The 18,647-nt window shown below is 46.6% G+C and overlaps 1 protein-coding gene across 4 annotated transcripts in view; it reads left to right on the forward strand.

Annotated features, from left to right (window-relative positions):
- FBH1 (F-box DNA helicase 1) overlaps positions 1-18,647 on the forward strand; it is a 47,588-nt gene that overhangs the window by 15,515 nt on the left and 13,426 nt on the right. For all 4 annotated transcript variants that reach the window (XM_016962596.4, XM_009457893.5, XM_016962598.4 and 1 more), the window contains 14 exons: positions 330-931; positions 3,225-3,355; positions 3,459-3,594; positions 5,241-5,431; positions 8,042-8,134; positions 8,474-8,565; positions 9,699-9,867; positions 10,530-10,752; positions 11,882-11,969; positions 12,052-12,138; positions 12,806-12,942; positions 15,723-15,822; positions 15,913-16,034; positions 18,087-18,162. In XM_016962596.4, the coding sequence (XP_016818085.3) occupies positions 330-931; positions 3,225-3,355; positions 3,459-3,594; positions 5,241-5,431; positions 8,042-8,134; positions 8,474-8,565; positions 9,699-9,867; positions 10,530-10,752; positions 11,882-11,969; positions 12,052-12,138; positions 12,806-12,942; positions 15,723-15,822; positions 15,913-16,034; positions 18,087-18,162 (2,247 nt within the window). The remainder of the gene's footprint in view (positions 1-329; positions 932-3,224; positions 3,356-3,458; positions 3,595-5,240; positions 5,432-8,041; positions 8,135-8,473; positions 8,566-9,698; positions 9,868-10,529; positions 10,753-11,881; positions 11,970-12,051; positions 12,139-12,805; positions 12,943-15,722; positions 15,823-15,912; positions 16,035-18,086; positions 18,163-18,647) is intronic.

Here is an 18,647-nt window from a genome sequence, read left to right on the forward strand (position 1 = left end):
CAGTCACCTCCTTTTTGTCTGTCCATTCAGATGTTCCCTGTGCAGCGTGTTTCTCTGTACTTGTATTTACTGCAGGGAGTATTGTTGGCCATCACACCATGTGAAAACTGGTCTCTGTCTCTTTGCAAATGTGTGTCTGGTAATATGATAGAGCCAAATATAAATATTGTTTGGATTAGTTATTTATATAATCAGTTGGCCCATAAATGTGTTTTTATCTCTTTCCTCTATTAACATAGATAATTGAAAATTAGTGTCTTATATGGATTAACAGCAGGTCAACAGTCATCGTTCATTTCTTGTCCATCCTCTTTGGGTTCTCTCTACAGGTCAGGGAAGTCAAAGATGCATCCCTGAGTTCTTCCTAGCAGGCAAGCGGCCGTGCACCAATGACATGGCCAAAAGCAATTCTGTTGGCCAGGACAGCTGTCAGGACTCTGAGGGTGACATGATCTTTCCTGCAGAGAGCAGCTGTGCACTGCCTCAGGAAGGCAGTGGAGAAGCAGGGCTGGGCTCATCAGGGTCTGCCCCGCCCTCCAGGAAGCGGTCTTGGTCCTCTGAGGAAGAGAGTAACCAGGCTACCGGGACCAGCTGGTGGGATGGAGTTTCTAAGAAAGCTCCGCGGCACCATTTGTCTGTGCCATGCACAAGGCCTAGGGAGGCCAGGCAAGAAGCAGAGGACAGTACGTCTCGGCTCTCTGCGGAGTCTGGTGAAACCGACCAAGATGCTGGGGACATGGGTCCTGATCCCATTCCTGACTCATACTATGGGCTTCTTGGGACCTTGCCCTGCCAGGAAGCACTGAGCCACATTTGCAGCCTGCCTAGTGAGGTCCTGAGGCACGTGTTTGCCTTCCTCCCGGTGGAAGACCTCTATTGGAACCTGAGTTTGGTGTGCCACTTGTGGAGGGAGATCATCAGTGACCCGCTGGTGAGTGAGTGCTGGAGTCGGGAGATGTTTCCTCTAAAATCATGTAACTTTGCTTAATGCACGCTTCTAATCAGAGGATCTTTTCAGAAATGGTTTCCATTTGCCTTCAGAAGACATTCAAACTCCTTAGAGGCATTTAAGGCCTTCCGTGTCTGCCCCACCCTATGACTCTAGCCTCTTTGTTCACTTCCACTCAACACAGCTTCCCTGAGTTCTGTCTACAGCTCATCTGCTGTGCCCTGACCACAGACTGCACATTCCTTCCCCTCCCTGGGTTGCTCTCATCCTCCCACCTTCCCCATCTGGAGAGTTCCTCATATCTCCCTTGACTTTTTTTTTTTTGAGACAGAGTTTCCCACTGTTGCCCAGGCTGGAGTGCAGTGGCACGATCCTGACTCACTGCAACCTCTGCCTCCCAGGTTCAAGTGATTCTCCTGCCTCAGCCTCCCCAGTAGCTGGGATTACAGGCGTGCGCCACCACACCTGGCTAATTTTTGTATTTTCAGTAGACATGGGGTTTTACCATGTTGGCCAGGATGGTCTCTGAAACTCCTAACTTCAAGTGATCTGCCTGCCATCAGCCTCCCAAGTGCTGGGGTTACAGGCGTGAGCCACCATGTCTGACCCATTTTTTGTTTGTTTGTTTGTTTGAGTGTAAGCATTTATAGCAATAAACCCCTCTCTTAAAATAGCCCAACAGCATTCATTGCATTTCATAAGTTTTGGTATGTTATGTTTTCATTTTCATTTGTCTCAAGATATTTTCTAATTTTCTTTGTGATTTCTTCTTTGACCCATTGGTTGTTTTAAGAATGTGTTTTTTGTTGTTGTTGGTTTTTTTTTTTTTTTTTTTTTTTTTTTTTGAGACAGAGTCTCGCTCTGTCACCCAGGCTGGAGTGCAGTGGCTCGACTTTGGCTCACTGCAACCTCCACCTCCCAAATTCAAGTGATTCTTGTGCCTTAGCCTCCCAAGTAGCTGGGATTACAGACATGTGCCACCATGCCTGGCTAATTTTTGTATTTTTAGGAGAGATAGGGTTTCACCATGTAATCCAGATGGTCTCAAAGTCCTGGCCTCAAGTGATCTGCCTGTCTCAGCTGCCCAAAGTGCAGGGATTACAGGCATAAACCACTGTGCCTCGGCAAGGGTATGTTGTTTAATATCCATATATTTGTGGATTTTTCAGTTTTCCTTCTGCTATTGATTTCTGGTTACATTCCATTGTGATTTAAAAAGATACTTCATATAATAACTTAAGTGGTTTTTAAGTTCGTTGAAACTTGTTTTGTGGCCTAACAGGTGATCTATCCTGGAGAATGTTTCATGTGCCCTTGAGAGGAATGTATATTTTGCTGTTGTTGGGTGGAGTATTCTGTATATGTTCGTTCAGCCCACTTAGTCCATAGTGTTGTTCAGATCCTCTGTTTTCCTTATTTATCTTCTGTCTGGTTGTTCCATCCATCATTGAAATAGCGGTGTTGAAATCTCCTTCTATTATTGTGTTGCTGTTGGTTTCTACCTTCAGTTCTGTCGGGTTGTTTCCTGTATTTAGGAGCTCTAATGTTTGGTGCATATATATTTATAGTTATTATATCTTCTTGGTGAATTGACCTTTTTATCATTATGTCCTTCGTCTCTTATAACAGTATTTAACAGACAAAATTGACTTAAAGTCTGTTTTGTCTGATATTAGTATAGCCACAGCTCTCATATTATTTTGTTCCCATTGAAACCCTGAGTTATGTGTACTAATGTTTCAGACAGGGAAACTGAAGCTATAGTTTTCCCCAGATTCTTTAACTATAACAAGTTAGTGTTAGAACCAAGACCAAGACCCAGTTCTCCTAGTTTCCAACAAAAATTTGTGTAACATTTCTGCCTGATTTTCCTGGCTTTTGAATTGTGAGCTGTGATTGCTTTTCACTGGTAAAAGGTTATCTATGTGTTTGTGGCTTAATCTGCTTTTTTTCTTTCTTTTTTTTTTTTTGAGATGGAGTCTCACTCCGTCACCCAGGCTAGCGTGCACTGCAGTGGCTTGATCTCGGCTCACTGCAACCTCCGCCTCCCAGGTTCAGGTGATTCTCCTGCCTCAGCTTCCTGAGTAGCTGGGACTACAGGCGTGTGCCATCATGCCTGGCTAATTTTTGTATCTTTTTTCAGTAGAGACGGGGCTTCGCCGTGTTGGCCATGCTAGTCTCAAACTCCTGACCTCAGGTGATCTGCCCGCCTCATTAATCTGCTTTCTAATGGCCCTTTGCCTCATGTTATTTTGTTTGTTTTTTAACTGCATAGTTCATTCCTTGGAAGAAGCTGTACCATCGATACCTGATGAATGAAGAGCAAGCTGTCAGCAAAGTGGACGGCATCCTTTCTAACTGTGGCATAGAAAAGGAGTCAGACCTGTGTGTGCTGAACCTCATACGGTGAGCTTTGCCTGTGCTGTAAAGAAGGCGTCTTTGAAGTCTTCCTTGTACATCAGTGCTTATGGTCACCCTACTCATGGCCTCTCCCGTGAATGTCTTACAGATACACAGCCACCACTAAGTGCTCCCCGAGTGTGGATCCCGAGAGGGTGCTGTGGAGTCTGAGGGACCACCCCCTCCTCCCCGAGGCTGAGGCGTGTGTGCGGCAACACCTCCCCGACCTCTACGCTGCTGCCGGGGTAGGTCTGGAGGCTGCGGGAGAAGGCGGCATGTTATTTCACTGGAGGAAAGTGTACTGGTGATTCAGTTCAATTGAGGATGACTTTATATTTATTTTTAATGTCTGTATTTAATCTCTGAATGCTTTGAAGCATTCATGTTGTCATTGTCCCCAGTGGAGAAATAAAAGGCCCTATAATTGTAGAGTCTTAGATGTAGAGGAAATTTTAACAAATCATTTAGTCTGATTTCCCATTTGGTTGAGGAATCCTCTCTGAAATATTTCTGAAAAGTGGTCATCTAGCCTCTGAACACTTTTAATAATAGGATTTCTTTACAAGACAGCCCACCCCATTATCAACAAGTTGGCTTATTTGAAAGGGACAGAAAAATTAGGGGTCTTGCTATAGTCACACAATGAGGTAATGAGAAGCTGGAAATAACCCTCAGTCTCCTTGAATCTCAGCCCTGTTGCTCCTTTTCCAGTTCAGGGATTCCCAGATTTTATCTTCGAAGCTACGTGCAACCTCTGCGTGTGTTTTACTGGCCACAGAGGGCTGTGAACCCAGGCAACTGCATTTCTCTTTCTCTTGAAGAAGATGATTGCTGATGGTGGTGGAGTGGGTCTTCTTTCACAGGATGGTTGAAGTGAGAGGGGATGGGATGTTCCTTTCTTGGAATGCATTCTTTAACACAGAGACGTGTAGTAACTTAAGAATGGTAAAGGCTGGGCGTGGTGGCTCATGCCTGTTATCCCAGCACTTTGTGAGGCCAAGGCGGGTGGATCACCTGAGGTCAGGAGTTCGAGACCAGCCTGGCCAACATGGTGAAACCCTGTCTCTACCAAAAATACAAAAATTAGCCGAGCATGGTGGCATGTGCCTGTAGTACTGGCTACTCTGGAGGCTGAAACAAGCAAATTGCTTGAACCTGGCAAGCAGAGGTTGCGGTGAGCTGAGATCGCGCCACTGCACTCCAGCCTGTGTGACAGAGTCAGACTATGTCTCAAAAAAAAAAAAAAAAGATGAAGATCTGTGTCCACTATTGACTGTTTCTGTGTAAGCGAACATTTACAGAGACATTGCTAAGAGGAGCATGCTGTCTTCACAAAATAAACTTTCCATAATTTCATATTTATTTAACTTACAATGAACAGTTATTACTAATAATAAATAGCAAGTTAACACCATCATGCTGGAGAACTGCCAGATTTTATTTTCCCCACAGCCTGCGTGCGGCCCTCTCCTGTGTCGGCGTCTCTCATGCCTCTTGGGTGGGCGCCCCCTGCTGGCTGTTTTGCTCTGGCCCTGCCAAGCACATATGGACCTGAGAGCCCCCATGGCCTGGAGAGTAGGGTGGGGAGATGACAGGGAGCTCATATTTTTAGACTGTCTCTCTATCCAAGGTTCTATGTTAGATACTTCATCCGTGTTATTTAATTAAAGAAAACTAAGATCTCAAATCCAAAAGCGATGAGAAGGAGTCCAGGGCGAACAGAAGGGCTCCCCTGTTTCCCAAATACAACTTGGAGAGTTTGGATTCAGTCCAGACAGTCTGTAGCCAGCAGCTGGACCCCTGGCTCGGCTTTCCTGACTCCTTCCTGCTGTGATTCGTATTAACCATGGCCTGTGGGCTGTCCCTCCCTCCCTGTGCACCTGGCTTGCAGGGTGTCAATATCTGGGCCCTGGTGGCGGCTGTGGTGCTCCTCTCCAGCAGTGTGAACGACATCCAGCGACTGCTCTTCTGCCTCCGGAGACCCAGCTCCACAGTGACCATGCCAGATGTCACCGAGACCCTGTACTGCATAGCCGTGCTTCTCTACGCCATGAGGGAGAAGGGGATTAACATCAGCAATAGGTAATGCCCCGGGAGGAGGGGAGGGGATGCTGTGATAATGGGAGAGTCCCAGACACGGCAGCAGGTCCAGCCCTGCCACTTAGCAGTGTTAGCACCTGGCAGGCTGTGGGACCCACCTGCTCCACCTCAGTGTCGTCTTCTGCAGGAGCCAGGGGCTGAGAGTTTGATGTGGAAAGGCTGGTAAGAGCGCCTTATGAACGTGCAGTTCTGAGCGGCTGCGAGATACCACTAAGGCTGATTTTACCATCATGGGTCCTGCAGCCTTAGGGGAAGCCCCTCGCCAAGAGAAGCCTTTCTTATTCACCCGTGGCCTCGCTTCCCTAGGAAAATGTTAGGCTCTACTTCCTCCATATCCCACTTGTGGGATGGAAAAGACTCATCCGCCTTATCCTCCATGCGGGAGAGGCTATCGCGTGTCGGCTGCTGATTCACAGGGGCCCCGATGGTTTCCTCAGCAGGGTGGGGAGTGCCTGGGGGGTTGTGCATTTGACAAACACTGAACACCTGTGTGTGTCCGACAGTTGTCCACGAGCCGGTCCACTGTGACCGGCTTAGAGGAGTTAGAGGAGATTCCTGATCTAGTGAGGGAAGACAGGTCCTATGTAAGTAAATGTGTGAAATGGCATTTTAGTGAGTAATGAGCATTGCAGAGAAAATAGAACAGAGAGCTGTGGGGCGAATGCTGCTTTAGAGGGGTGGAAAAAGCTTCTCTGAGCAGGTAGTGTCTGAGTGAAACCTGAGTGTGGAGGAGGAGCTGCCGTTTCACAACTGTGGGGAGAGCAGTTCAGAGAAGGTATAGATGCCTTAAGGGCCTGAAGATGGGAATGAATTTGGGACATGTGAGGAAGAGAAAAAGTGCAGTGTGGCAAGGGTGGGAGGGAACACAAGATTGTGAAGGATGGACAGGGGCAGTTGAGGGATCTTACAGGCCCCGATTAGAAGGTAGAATAAGGCCAGGCTTGGTGGCTCACACCTGTAATCCAGCACTTTGGGAGGTGAGGCGGGCAGTTCACTTGAGGCCAGGAGCTGGAGACCAGCCTGGCCAACAAGGGGAAACCCCATCTCTATTAAAAATACAAAAATTAGCCAGAAATTTCTGGTGGTGCATGTCTCTAATCCCAGCTACTTGGGAAGCTGAGGCATGAAAATTACTTGAACCCATGAGGCAGAGGCTGCAGTGAGCCGAGATATGCCACTGTACTCCAGCCTGGGCGACAGAGTGAGGCTCTAAGAAAAAAAAAAATGTAGAATAAAACTCAGGGTTTGCTGGGCAGCTGGGAAGGGCCTTGTCCCTGAGCTGGAGTGATGGGGACAGGTAGATCAACTGTGCAGCCATCCTGGAGAAGCAGAAACCGTGGGGGCTGGGGGCCGGGGGAGGGGGGTCCCTTCCCCAGGGAGACTGGCCCCTGGAAGTTGCAAGCCCCTAGAGGAAGGTGGCTGGTGGCACCAGGGGAGTGAGTGGTGGCCAGGCATCAGTGGCAAGGTACCAGGAGGGGACAGGATTCCCCAGAAATGTCCAAGAGTTTGCTGATGGCTGCCTTCTTGCCGTCATCCCCACAGGGTGGAGAGAACACTGGCGTCTCCTCTTAGGAGGACCCCAATCCTTCTGTATCAGGGCCCTGCCCTTGTACTCTCACCTAACATTAACTACTTCCTTATTCCACACACCACATTGGGGTAGCGCTTCAACACAGGAATTTCAAGGGACACACTTCAGTCCATGGCAGTATGTATGTTGATTTTTGTTGCATTTCTTTGTTTCTTCCTGTTTTTTCTGGGAGATAATATAATCACATCTGAAATGTTGGATTATTAAAGGTATTTGTTGCATTGGAGAGGTCGAGGCTTGCAGATGGGCTCTTCTCGCTCTGGGGATGGGGAGCAGTGCACTCGATTGTTGGGGGAGCGAGTCCAAGCTCACCCCCTGGTCTCCCCCACAGTCGAGGGGAGACTTGGAGAGACTTTGGAACGGCGTGTGCCAGCTGAGTCTGATGAGTCTGACGATGTCCTGTGCCTCTGCTGATTGAACTCTGTCATCTTTGGTCCCTCTTGGTGACTTGGAGCCTACTGTTTTCAGGTCCTTAGTAGTCAGATCTTGTTATCCATAGTGTAGTCCCTTTTCCTGGGACCTTAAAACATAGAATGTGTTCATGCGTCTAAAGCAATGTCATGTCATAAGAGGTAGACAGTGGAGCCACCGAGGCTCAGAAAGAGGCTGGTGTTTTATCCGCAGGTGTAGTAAGTATCATTCAAACAAGAGTCTCAGTGCTAGGAGCAGTGTTTCCCTTTGCCTTCCACTGGTCCTTACAGTTTTTCAGGTTGTCTCTTCAAGTCACAGCTGGCGCCCCTCATTCCCTGAAGAGCCCGTCCTGGTCTCTTCCTCCTCTTGGAGATATACATAGAAACTATACCTTTCCCAGGACTGTGTTATCTGAGAATGCTTTGCCAGCCATAGATATATTTAAATCCTTTTCTTTCTTTTTTCCATTAAATGGTGGTAGGTATTTTCTTTTTAGAAATGGGAAGGAGTTTAAATCCATCTGAGGAAAAATAAGATGCAGATTGTGACTTGAATTTGAGACTTTCTAAATCTACTTTTTTTTCTGGTAGGATTCACTACAACATTTTCTATTGCCTATATCTTCAGGAGAATTCCTGCACTCAGGCCACAAAAGTTAAAGAGGAGCCATCTGTCTGGCCAGGGTATGTGTATATGTGCGTCAGCATGTGTTTTGTCTTCTGTCGACTCTTCCTCATACTTAAGGAGGGAGATGTTTTGCTTCACTTTAGCAACATCATTGAGGTTAATAATGTAAATTGTGTAAAACTCACCCATCCTAAGAGTGTAATTCAGTGACATTGCCTGAGCTGTGCATCAGCATCATAATCTAGCTTTAGAACATGTTTATTCTCATAAGGGGAGGCCTTTTTTTTTGGTCAGCTTTTGTTTATCCAGTTTGTATGTTTGGTTTTTGGACTGTCTATCCCCTGGACTTTTCACGTCTTTCTGTTTTTCTTATTTCTCTTTTGTAATGATTATAGCAAGAAAACCATCCAACTTACACATGAACAACAGCTGATTCTGAATCACAAGATGGAACCTCTCCAGGTGGTGAAAATTATGGCCTTTGCCGGTAAGGGAGCCCACATCAGGTTCACGAGGTGGTGGTTTTCTGCCTTTTCTCCCTACATCCCCTTCCCGCTACCTGCCAGGGCATCTTTGCTCTGATCTGTCATCCAACTAATAATTCAATAACAGATCAAATAATCAATCTCAAAAGCAATTGGCCAAGGAATACTTACTTCCCCGGACCACTCCATGAACATCCATAGAATTCCTGTTGAGATGGGTAGTTCACAGCAGTTAGTTGGTGGTGCAGATGCCCCCGGGATTGAGCCCAGCATTGTGATGTTTGCTCAGGCACTGATTGCTTCTGGAGAGGGAGGGCATGTTAATCCCCAGCCCAGGGTTTCAGGAGCTCCCCAGTTTTATAGGGTGATGTCTAGAGGGCCTGCCTTAGATTGGCTTTTAACTTACATTCATAAATATATTATCTACAAGTGTCCTGCCTCAGTCAGCCACGCCGATCCGCTCACAGCCTCCTGAAGTACTTGGTTACTCTTTCATCACGGCCTTTGCTCGTGCTATTTGCTATTTTTTTTCTGCCTTTCATCCCTTCCTGCTCCTTTTGTGGCTAAATACCCTGCTAACAACAACAATAACGTTTTGAATGCCTGCAGTGTGCCTGGCATGGTGCTGATCCTGATAGCATTCCATAAGGTTGCTTAGTTATTCTTGTTTTATAGAGGAAGAAACTGAAGCACAGAGAGCCTTGCCCGGGGTTGAATAAGTGGATAGGTGGTGGAGGTGGAATTCAAAGCTGGACCTGTCTCTCTCCAGAGACATGCCTTCCCCCTCCCTAACCCTCCCCTCCTGTCCTGAGGGGTCCTTTTTGCCCTCGGGAACCCTACCTCTAATGGATACCCACTTATTTCTGAGAAGCAAACTGAAGCTCATGAGGTCAAGGGGTCCGCCTGTCCTTTGCCCCTCGGCTGGAGCCTGCCCCAGCTGAGATCCCAGCCCACCTTCACCCGGCTTTGAATCTGCTGCTCTTTTTGTGGCACTACTTTTACCAGCACTGAAAAACTTGTTACTGTCCTGCTCTCAAGACAGAGGTGTGATAAGCCTGGACAAGGCCTGATTGGGGATCCCTGGGCATGTCTTGTCTGGTCAGAGGGTCACCTCCTTTCCTCCTGGCTTCCCCAGGCACTGGGAAGACCTCAACGCTGGTCAAGTACGCAGAGAAGTGGTCTCAGAGCAGGTTTCTGTATGTGACATTCAACAAGAGCATCGCAAAGCAGGCCGAACGCGTCTTCCCCAGCAACGTCATCTGCAAAACCTTCCATTCCATGGCCTACGGGCACATAGGGCGGAAGTGAGTACTGCTGTCACTAGTGGCACTGTTGCTGCTGGCACGGTCGCGTCTTACTGTTTTCCCGTGACGATCACATGTGAGCTTACACCACAGTGACCCCGAGGAGTGTAGTGCTGTTATCTCCACTTACAGGCAGGAAACAAATACATAGGTTTAGCCATTTGTACTTTTATCCTATAGCAACATATTGTTTACATATAATGCCGTCTTGCCAAGAGGGGTGTTCTCATGGAAGTGAGGCACAGAAAGTCAAAATGACTTGCTTAAAGTTCAGAGTCTCACAAATCCTGATCAGTTGTAGGCTTTTCTTGGAAGGGAGTGAGGAAGACTCAGCCGAGGCACACTTGACCCAGGTCTCCTGGATGTAGAGGCATCAGGGAACTCCAAGTGTCCCTCCGGGGACCTTCTGGAGCCCAGCTTCATGGTGGAATAGCAGTGTCTGCCGAAAGCTGGTTCCTATTCTGGGTTGGTACATGTGAGTCCTGAAAGCCATTTCCAGTCAGACATGGACCATGCAGAACTTTTTCGCTTTAAAACATTAACACTCGCCTGTGTGTGGCACTTGAAGCTACCTCCTGGTGACATTAGAGAGAATGGAGGGGACGTTCAATAGCACCAAGCCAGGAGAGCCACGTGCTGTTCATTTGGGATGGGTATTGCAGGTACCAGTCAAAGAAGAAGTTGAATCTCTTCAAGTTAACACCCTTCATGGTCAACTCCGTCCTTGCTGAAGGGAAGGGTGGATTCATAAGAGCCAAGCTTGTGTGTAAGACTCTAGAAAACTTCTTTGCCTCGGCTGACGAAGAGCTGACCATTGATCACGTGCCTATTTGGTGTAAGAACAGCCAAGGACAGAGAGTCATGGTTGAGCAGAGTGAAAAACTGGTGAGTGTCTAAGTGTCTGAAGTGTTAGGGATCTGAGGATGGGGAAACAGGGGAAGTGTTAGGGATCTGAGGATGGGGAAACAGGGGAAGTGTTAGGGATCTGAGGATGGGGAAACAGGGGAAGTGTTAGGGGTCTGAGGATGGGGAAACAGGGGAAGTGTTAGGGATCTGAGGATGGGGAAACAGGGGAAGTGTTAGGGGTCTGAGGATGGGGAAACAGGGGAAGTGTTAGGGGTCTGAGGATGGGGAAACAGGACGTGTTAGGGATCTGAGGATGGGGAAACGGGAAATGTTAGGGATCTGAGGATGGGGAAATGGGAAGTGTTAGGGATCTGAGGATGGGGGAAACAGGAAGTGTTAGGGATCTGAGGATGGGGGATCAGGGGAAGTGTCAGGGATTTGAGGATGGGGGAACAGGGGAAGTGTTAGGGATCTGAGGATGGGCAAACAGGGAGTGTGGGACAGCATTATTTCTTCTTTCATTTCTTCAGACCTGGTCATAGGAGGTTGAAGGTGGGAGGGTGAGGCTGTAGGCCCATGGTGATGGCTGTGAATTGTTGGGTATTTTCTCCTGTGAAGGACACTGGTGACCATCTCACTTAAGCCTCGGAATAGTCCTCCCATTTAACAGAGAAGGCAGACATGGAACGACCCACCTCAGTTTATAAGAGCTTGTCACTGGGGCTCCTGGACCTCAAAACTGATATTAACTGAAGGCTGGAATCTCTCCTGATTTTCTTGGGTTATTGGTTCTATGGAATAGATTTTGCTAGTGGGAAAGTCTGTTTCTTTTTTTCATCAAGTCTTTTCAATCGTGCCATTGTTTTGTGAATTAAGAATCAGTCATAAATCTAGAAGAACAATTTGGCCTTTTCTGGTTCACCTAACTGTTATGATCTCTGTCCTGTCACGGGCATGGCACGGCCCATCTGCTTCCTGTCTCAGCACTGGAGACCCTCTGGCGTGGAGAGGCTGTTGAGGAGACCCAGGAGGTTAGGGTGGTGTCTGCGGTCCCCCTTCTGTGAGGATGCCCTGGCTCCACTGCTGTATGGGAGTTGACAGTGTGACCGCAGGGTGCTGCCTTTGCCAGGGTCTCAAACTCTGGGTTACCATATGCTTTACTTCCTAGAATGGTGTCCTTGAAGCGAGCCGCCTCTGGGATAACATGCGGAAGCTGGGGGAGTGCACAGAAGAGGCGTACCAGATGACTCATGACGGTAGGCGGCTGCCGGATGGCGGGGACTGGCAAATGGGACTGCCTTCCTGGCATTACAACTCCTGCGTCTCTCCTTATTTTAGGCTACTTGAAACTCTGGCAGCTGAGCAAGCCTTTGCTGGCCTCTTTTGACGCCATCTTTGTGGATGAGGCCCAGGACTGCACCCCAGGTGATACACTGTTCAGGACATCAGTAGTGTCAAATATGTAGAAACAGCGCCATGATTATGTAAGAGGACACCTGTGTGAACTAAGTTGATTATTATTATTTGTGATAAAGAAGAGGATCTTCATACTTACCTTAGGATTTCAAGCTGCCCCTTCCCCTCACCCAAGCAGATTTCTCTGTCACCATAGGTTTTGCTTAGGTTGTTCTTAACATGTTGACCAAGTTGTAGACCAGCAGACGATAGGGACCTAGACTCATGCTCTGTGGGAAGAGATCGTCCATTGACAGGGAAAAGCTTGTGTTGTCTACTTCTCAAGTGGCTAGGAGAGAACAGACAGTGTTATCCGTCTGACTTTGTAGGTCAATTTTGAGTGCTATAATATTAGAGAAGACACTTTGCCTCATTTTAGATTTGCCTGTGTTGTTTTCTTATATTCCAACAATTCATCCAAGGCGAAACATAATCTGCATTCCTAGCACCAGAAACTGTTTCTTTTGTCCATTATAAAATGGCTGCTTTTGATGGAGTGTGCCTGTCCTACAGGAAAAGGCGACGGTGAGGTCCAGTGTGCCCTGGCTTAGCTTCGTGGAAGTGTTTTTGTCCTTTTCTTTTTGCTGCCTGGGGTGGAGGCCTCAAGGTTTCTCACTTTTCCTCTCGTTGGTTACAGCTATCATGAACATAGTTCTGTCTCAGCCATGTGGGAAAATCTTTGTAGGGGACCCGCACCAGCAGATCTATACCTTCCGGGGTGCGGTCAACGCCCTGTTCACAGTGCCCCACACCCACGTCTTCTATCTCACGCAGGTAAGTGCGCACTCTGCATGGGAGGCATTGCATCTCTCTCCCAGTGTCTTACATGCCAGGCCCTGTGAAAGGTGGTATGCCAGGCTCACCAGATCTAGCAAATCCTTGCTTCTAAGCAGTGGTTCTCAAAGTGTGGTTCTCAGGGGTCTGCCAAGTCACACTGTTTTCATAAGAGGTGTGTGCACAGCGGTCGTCTGAGGAAGAGCTGCTGCGGCTGAACTGTGAACCAATGGCTGCTGCCGCCTTGGACATTTGTGCTTAGAACAGTTGTTAGACCAGCGCTGGTTGTTCAGACTTGTGTATTTGGCACTTTTTCAAAGACAAGTGAAACAAGCTGCGACTTCAGGGAAAATAACTGACAGTGTTTGTTGTCAAAAATAACATCTTTGGTTTCAAGTGAAATTAAAATTTTGGCAAACTCTCCCATAATGAACGTGACAACTCACAGTGTCCTTGATTATGCGAAAAGTTTATTATGCGCTCCTTCCTTTCCAATCACATGTCTGTGCGAGGCTGAATTTTCTTCATGTGTGTCAGCCAAGACAGTATATCTCAGCAGGCAATGCAGATGTGAACACAGGAAGCCAGCAGTCTTCTGTTAATGCCAGGCATTGAAGAGATTTGCAAAAATGGAACATGGTGCCACTCTTCTTGCTGAATTTTTTTTTGTTCTGGGAAATATGTTTCAAAAAATATGTTCTTTATGTCATCATATAAGAGGCTTTTGGCTGGGCATGGTGGCTCATGCCTGTAATCCCAGCATTTTGGGAGGCCAAGAAGGACAGATCACTTGAGGTCAGGAGTTCAAGACCAGCCTGGCCAACATGGTAAAACCCTGTCTCTATTAAAAATACAAAAATTAGCCAGGTGTGGTGGCTCCCGCCTGTAGTGTCAGCTACTCAGGAGGCTGAGGCAGGAGAATCACTTGAACCCAGGAGGCAGAGGTTGCAGTGAGCCGAGATCGCACCATTGTACTCCAGCCTGGGTGACAGAATGAGACTCTGTCTTAAAAAAAAATAGTTTTTAATAGTTATTTTTAAATGAATTAAAATTTATAATATGGTAAATATAGATAGATAGAGCTCATGTAAATAAAAGCTCTTTGGAGGCTTTTTAAGTGTGATTTTTAAGTGTGAAGCATCCTGAGACCAGAAGTTCGAGAACCACTGCTTTTAAGAAACTTATTTCTGATTAGAAGAGATGTCTCACTTGGATGAAAGTATCAACTGTGCTGTGTTTTGTGATGTTATTGAAAGTTCCGTAGACGCCTCTGTGACTCTTCCCTTGAGCTTCTACCACTGTGGTGATTTAGGGTAGTGTCACTGCAGAGGTGTTTTGTTCTTTTAATAGACGGTATTTTTTTAGAACAGTTTCAGATTTACAGAAAAATCGAGAGGAGAGTTCCCATATATCCTGTACTCAGTTTCCCATTACTAACATCTTATCGTCTTATATTAATGTGGAACACTTGTCACGATAATGAACCAACATTGATACATTATTATAGACTGAAGTCCATGGTTCATTTGCATTTCCTTAGTTTTGAAATAATGTCTTTTGTGACTTCAGGATCCCATCCAGGATCCCACATTACATGTAGCCATGTGTCATGAGGCTCTTCTTGGCTGTGACAGTTGCTCAGACTTTCCCTATTTCTGATGTGACCTTCACATTTTCCAGAAGTTCCAGTCAGGCATTTATAGGCTGCCCCTGTGCTGGGATTTGTCTAATGTCTTTTCTCATGGTTAGGCTAGAGTCCTGGGTTCTGGGAGGAAGACCACAGAGGTGAAGCGCCATTTTCATCACATGCTGTTGAGGTGCATGCTGTCACCATGGCTCATGACTTGATGTTGACCTTGACCACCTGGCTGATGTAGTGTTTGTCAGGTTTCTTCACTGTAGAGTTCCACTTTTTTTCATCCTTCCCTTACTGGATGCTTTGGAAGGAAGTCCCTATATGCAGTCCACACTCAAGGAGTAAGTGTTGGAGAATCTTCCCAAATTATTTGGAATTCTTCTGCAAAGGAGATTTGTTTTTTCTCTCCCATCTATTTAAATATTCAATCATTTATCTATCTTAATATGAACTCATGGATATTTATGTTATAATTTCAGTTATGGTTCACTCAGAGTAGTTTTATAGCAACAAAGTAGTGTTTGTTTAAAGTCTAGTTTTCGTTTGACTGTTACTGCTATTCGCCAAAGCACATGAAGTTGTGTGTGCATGGAAAAAGGCTGTACACACCCCGAGTGTAGGGAAGAATGATATCTTGCCAGCTGGAGGGGCGAAGGAAGCAGGGTCTTGGGCTGAGTTTTGAAGGTTAGGAAGTGACTTTGGTGGATGAAAGTCAGACAGAAAACCGTGTGGGCTGAGGCAGGGCAGCATGGACAATGTGCAGGTGCTAGTGCTTCTGCCATGGCTGGTTGGTGCGGGGCAGTAGTTTTAAAGGTAGTGTGGAGAGGGATCTCAAAGGCAAGGGGAGAAGCCCTCCTTACCCGATCTTCATCTTTTGTATGATTTAGACTTCACTAGATTTGATTTGGAGAAAAGGGTACATTTGCTTAAAAGAAAAATTTACTATTGGTGTTGAGAATAATGGAAAATAAAGACTGCCGAGTTGTGAAGGACCTTGAAAGTGAGCCTGTGAAGTTCGCTTTCCATGCGGGGGGTCAGGAACAACTTGTAGGGTCTGGCCCGGCCAGGCTGTGGCGGCAGTGATGGAAATGCACGGACACACCACAGGGCGGGCTGCTGACTCCCTCTGTCTTGTTGTTTTCAGAGTTTTCGGTTTGGTGTGGAAATAGCTTATGTGGGAGCTACTATCTTGGATGTTTGCAAGAGAGTCAGGAAAAAGACTTTGGTTGGAGGAAACCATCAGAGTAAGGCTTTTAGTTACTCTTCTCTTTTGTGTTACAAAAGTTTTCCTCTTTATTTCAATTTGCCATAGAGTTTGTGCTCTCTCCCTAAAGGTGGCATTAGAGGTGACGCAAAGGGGCAAGTGGCCTTGTTGTCCCGGACCAACGCCAACGTGTTTGATGAGGCCGTACGGGTGACGGAAGGGGAATTCCCTTCAAGGATACATTTGATTGGGGTAAGAGTACATTTCTGTTGACCACTTCATGCACAGAAACGTTGTAGACGAACATACCCAATGGAAATGTTCACCTTCCTTGGGATTATCATGCAAGAAAGCATTTGGGTTTTTGACTCTTTCCACCAGGCTGCACCATGACTGGTCTCTATCCCAGGCCATTCTGATTATGCCAGCGAAACATTCCTGGAAAGGCAGACACAAGAAGGGCTGGGGACCTTAGTTTCCACTCTTTTAACAATGAATGCCCTTCTTCCCTTGGCAATGCCAGTGAGGCCGCGGGTTACTGGAAGCTTTTCTAGTCATGTGTTGTCATTAGTGTGAGAACAGCTGAGCTGACAACACGCGGAGTACACACCTAGGCTCTAGTTCTGACTGGTCACTAACCGTGTGTGGCTTGGGGCAAGTCACAACTTCTGTATGCCTCATTCTCTCCATCTCAGATAAAATAATGCCTTGCCTTACCTGTTTCACAGGGAGTTAGAAGGATTCAGTGGCATGTTTACAGCATTTTTAACCCTGAAGCACAGTTATATGACAAAAAGATATTCACTCATGCATTTATGGAAAGATTTTCAAGAGCCTACTATGCATTAGGCACTCAGTGAATATAGTAGTGAATCATAATCAAAAGGTGTTTTAAGTTTTTTGTTTATAAAGACTATATAACAATGATATAGAAATTTTGGAACCTAAAAAAAGAACACATAGTCCCAGTATTTCATATAATAATTCTCATTTTTGCTATTTTTGTCTTTGTCCTTATAGATGTGTATTTTTGCATAATTGCAATTGTAGGGTACACAGAAATGGATGCTGTTTTTCACTCAACACATAGGCATATTTTCTTTCATTAGTACTTTGATGACCTTATAATATTTGGTCTGGTAGATATAACATAATTTAGCCATGGTCATTGTTGTAAGAGTAGTATTTTTGGAATATCATACACACTGGCATGATATAAAGTAAGTGGTTCTCTACACCTCTCTTAAATCCACTTACTACCTGTACCATGTGTCATTACACGTGATCACACACCTGGTTGTGGGTTATAATGTCAACTGTGTTATTTTGCCCGCTGTTTTATGTGAGTGTTTTACGTGTCCCTCCCTAAAAGATGACAAGCTCTTGGAGTGTGGGGCCCTGGTTGTGTCTGTCTTCTATGTGGGGCCTGGTGCTGTGTGAGTGCCGGAGCCCAGCCAGTGCTCAGCAGATGCTTTTGGAAGATCTGAGCTAAACAGGGCACAGTCAGGCTGTCTCCTCCAGGAGCTGACCTGTTAAAATGTAGAATAATCTGGACCTAGAGACGTTCTGTAATTTCTTTTTTTTTGAGACAGAGTCTTGCTTTGTCACCCAGGCTGGAGTGCAATGGCGTGATCTCGGTTTGCTGTAACCTCTGCCTCCCAGTTTGAGAGATTCTCGTGCCTCGGCCTCCTGACTAGCTGGAACCATAGGCGCCTGCCACCACACCCGGCTAATTTTTGTATTTTTGGTAGAGACGGGGTTTCACCATGTTGGCCAGGCTGGTCTTGAACTCCTGGCCTCAAGTGATCCACCTGCCTCAGCCTCCCAAAGTGCTGGGATTACAGGCATGAGCCACCGTGCCCGGCCTGTAGTTCTTTTCTCACAAGAAACAGTGGTAAATGTGCATACCCAGCACTTTGTATTCAGGTGCCATTTGTGTTCTTTGGAATCGTCTTATGTTCTTGGAAGATACTTAAATTGCCTTTTTATTGGTGGGAAAGCAGTATGCAGCTGTAGGTCTTGCCCTTTTTAAAAGCGTAGGAAGAGTTTGAGGTAGCAGCCATAACTTAGAATGTGGTCCCTGTGAGTGTTCAGGCCACGTGGCAGCCTCGCGCTTTCTGCTTCATGAAGTTTCCTGCTTGCCGCCTGTGCTTTGGGTGTCACTCAAGATCCATTTCCAAGAAACCATCTCATTTCAAAACCCCATCCCTGCATTTGCTTTATTTTGTTTTGTTAAAGCAACAACAAACAAAACAAAACAAAAAACAACAAAAAACCAAAAATCCCACCAAAAAACTTTTTCAGGGGATTAAATCATTTGGATTGGACAGAATCATTGATATTTGGATCCTTCTTCAGCCAGAGGAAGAACGGAGGAAACGTGAGTACCCGCCTGGCCTTGGTGCATTGGAAGGACGCACCCAAGTGACAGGGACGAGAACGAAGCAGGCCCAGTCTGAGTCAGGGACCCGTTTCCCTCCAGAGAAGGGCGAGCTAGTGTTGCTGTCTTCCCATGATGAGGGGGGTGCCTCGGGCCTCCTGTTTTCATAGGTACTGACAGATTTTTCCAGATCCTCCTCACAGGAGCCTCAGTCTCTTTCCAACACTGGTCCCATAGACTGTCTTCCCCTGCATCCTTCTGTCTGCCTGGGCCACTTTATACGTTGATACTTCCACGTGGGCCCCAAGTGATAGCGTCGAGCATTTCTATAGCGCTTTTCTTTTCCTGTTGACTGCGCTATTTCAAATCCCTGCGAAGTAGGTGAGGATCTTGAGCCGAGGGCTTTGCTCCTCAGTCGGAGACGGAGAGGCTACCGCACTGCACTGACTTGCCCAGGGACACACAGCGAGTTAGTGATGCAGTCA

This window comes from Pan troglodytes, chromosome 8 (assembly GCF_028858775.2).
Source record: "Pan troglodytes isolate AG18354 chromosome 8, NHGRI_mPanTro3-v2.0_pri, whole genome shotgun sequence".
In the NCBI taxonomy this organism is placed as follows: domain Eukaryota; kingdom Metazoa; phylum Chordata; class Mammalia; order Primates; family Hominidae; genus Pan; species Pan troglodytes.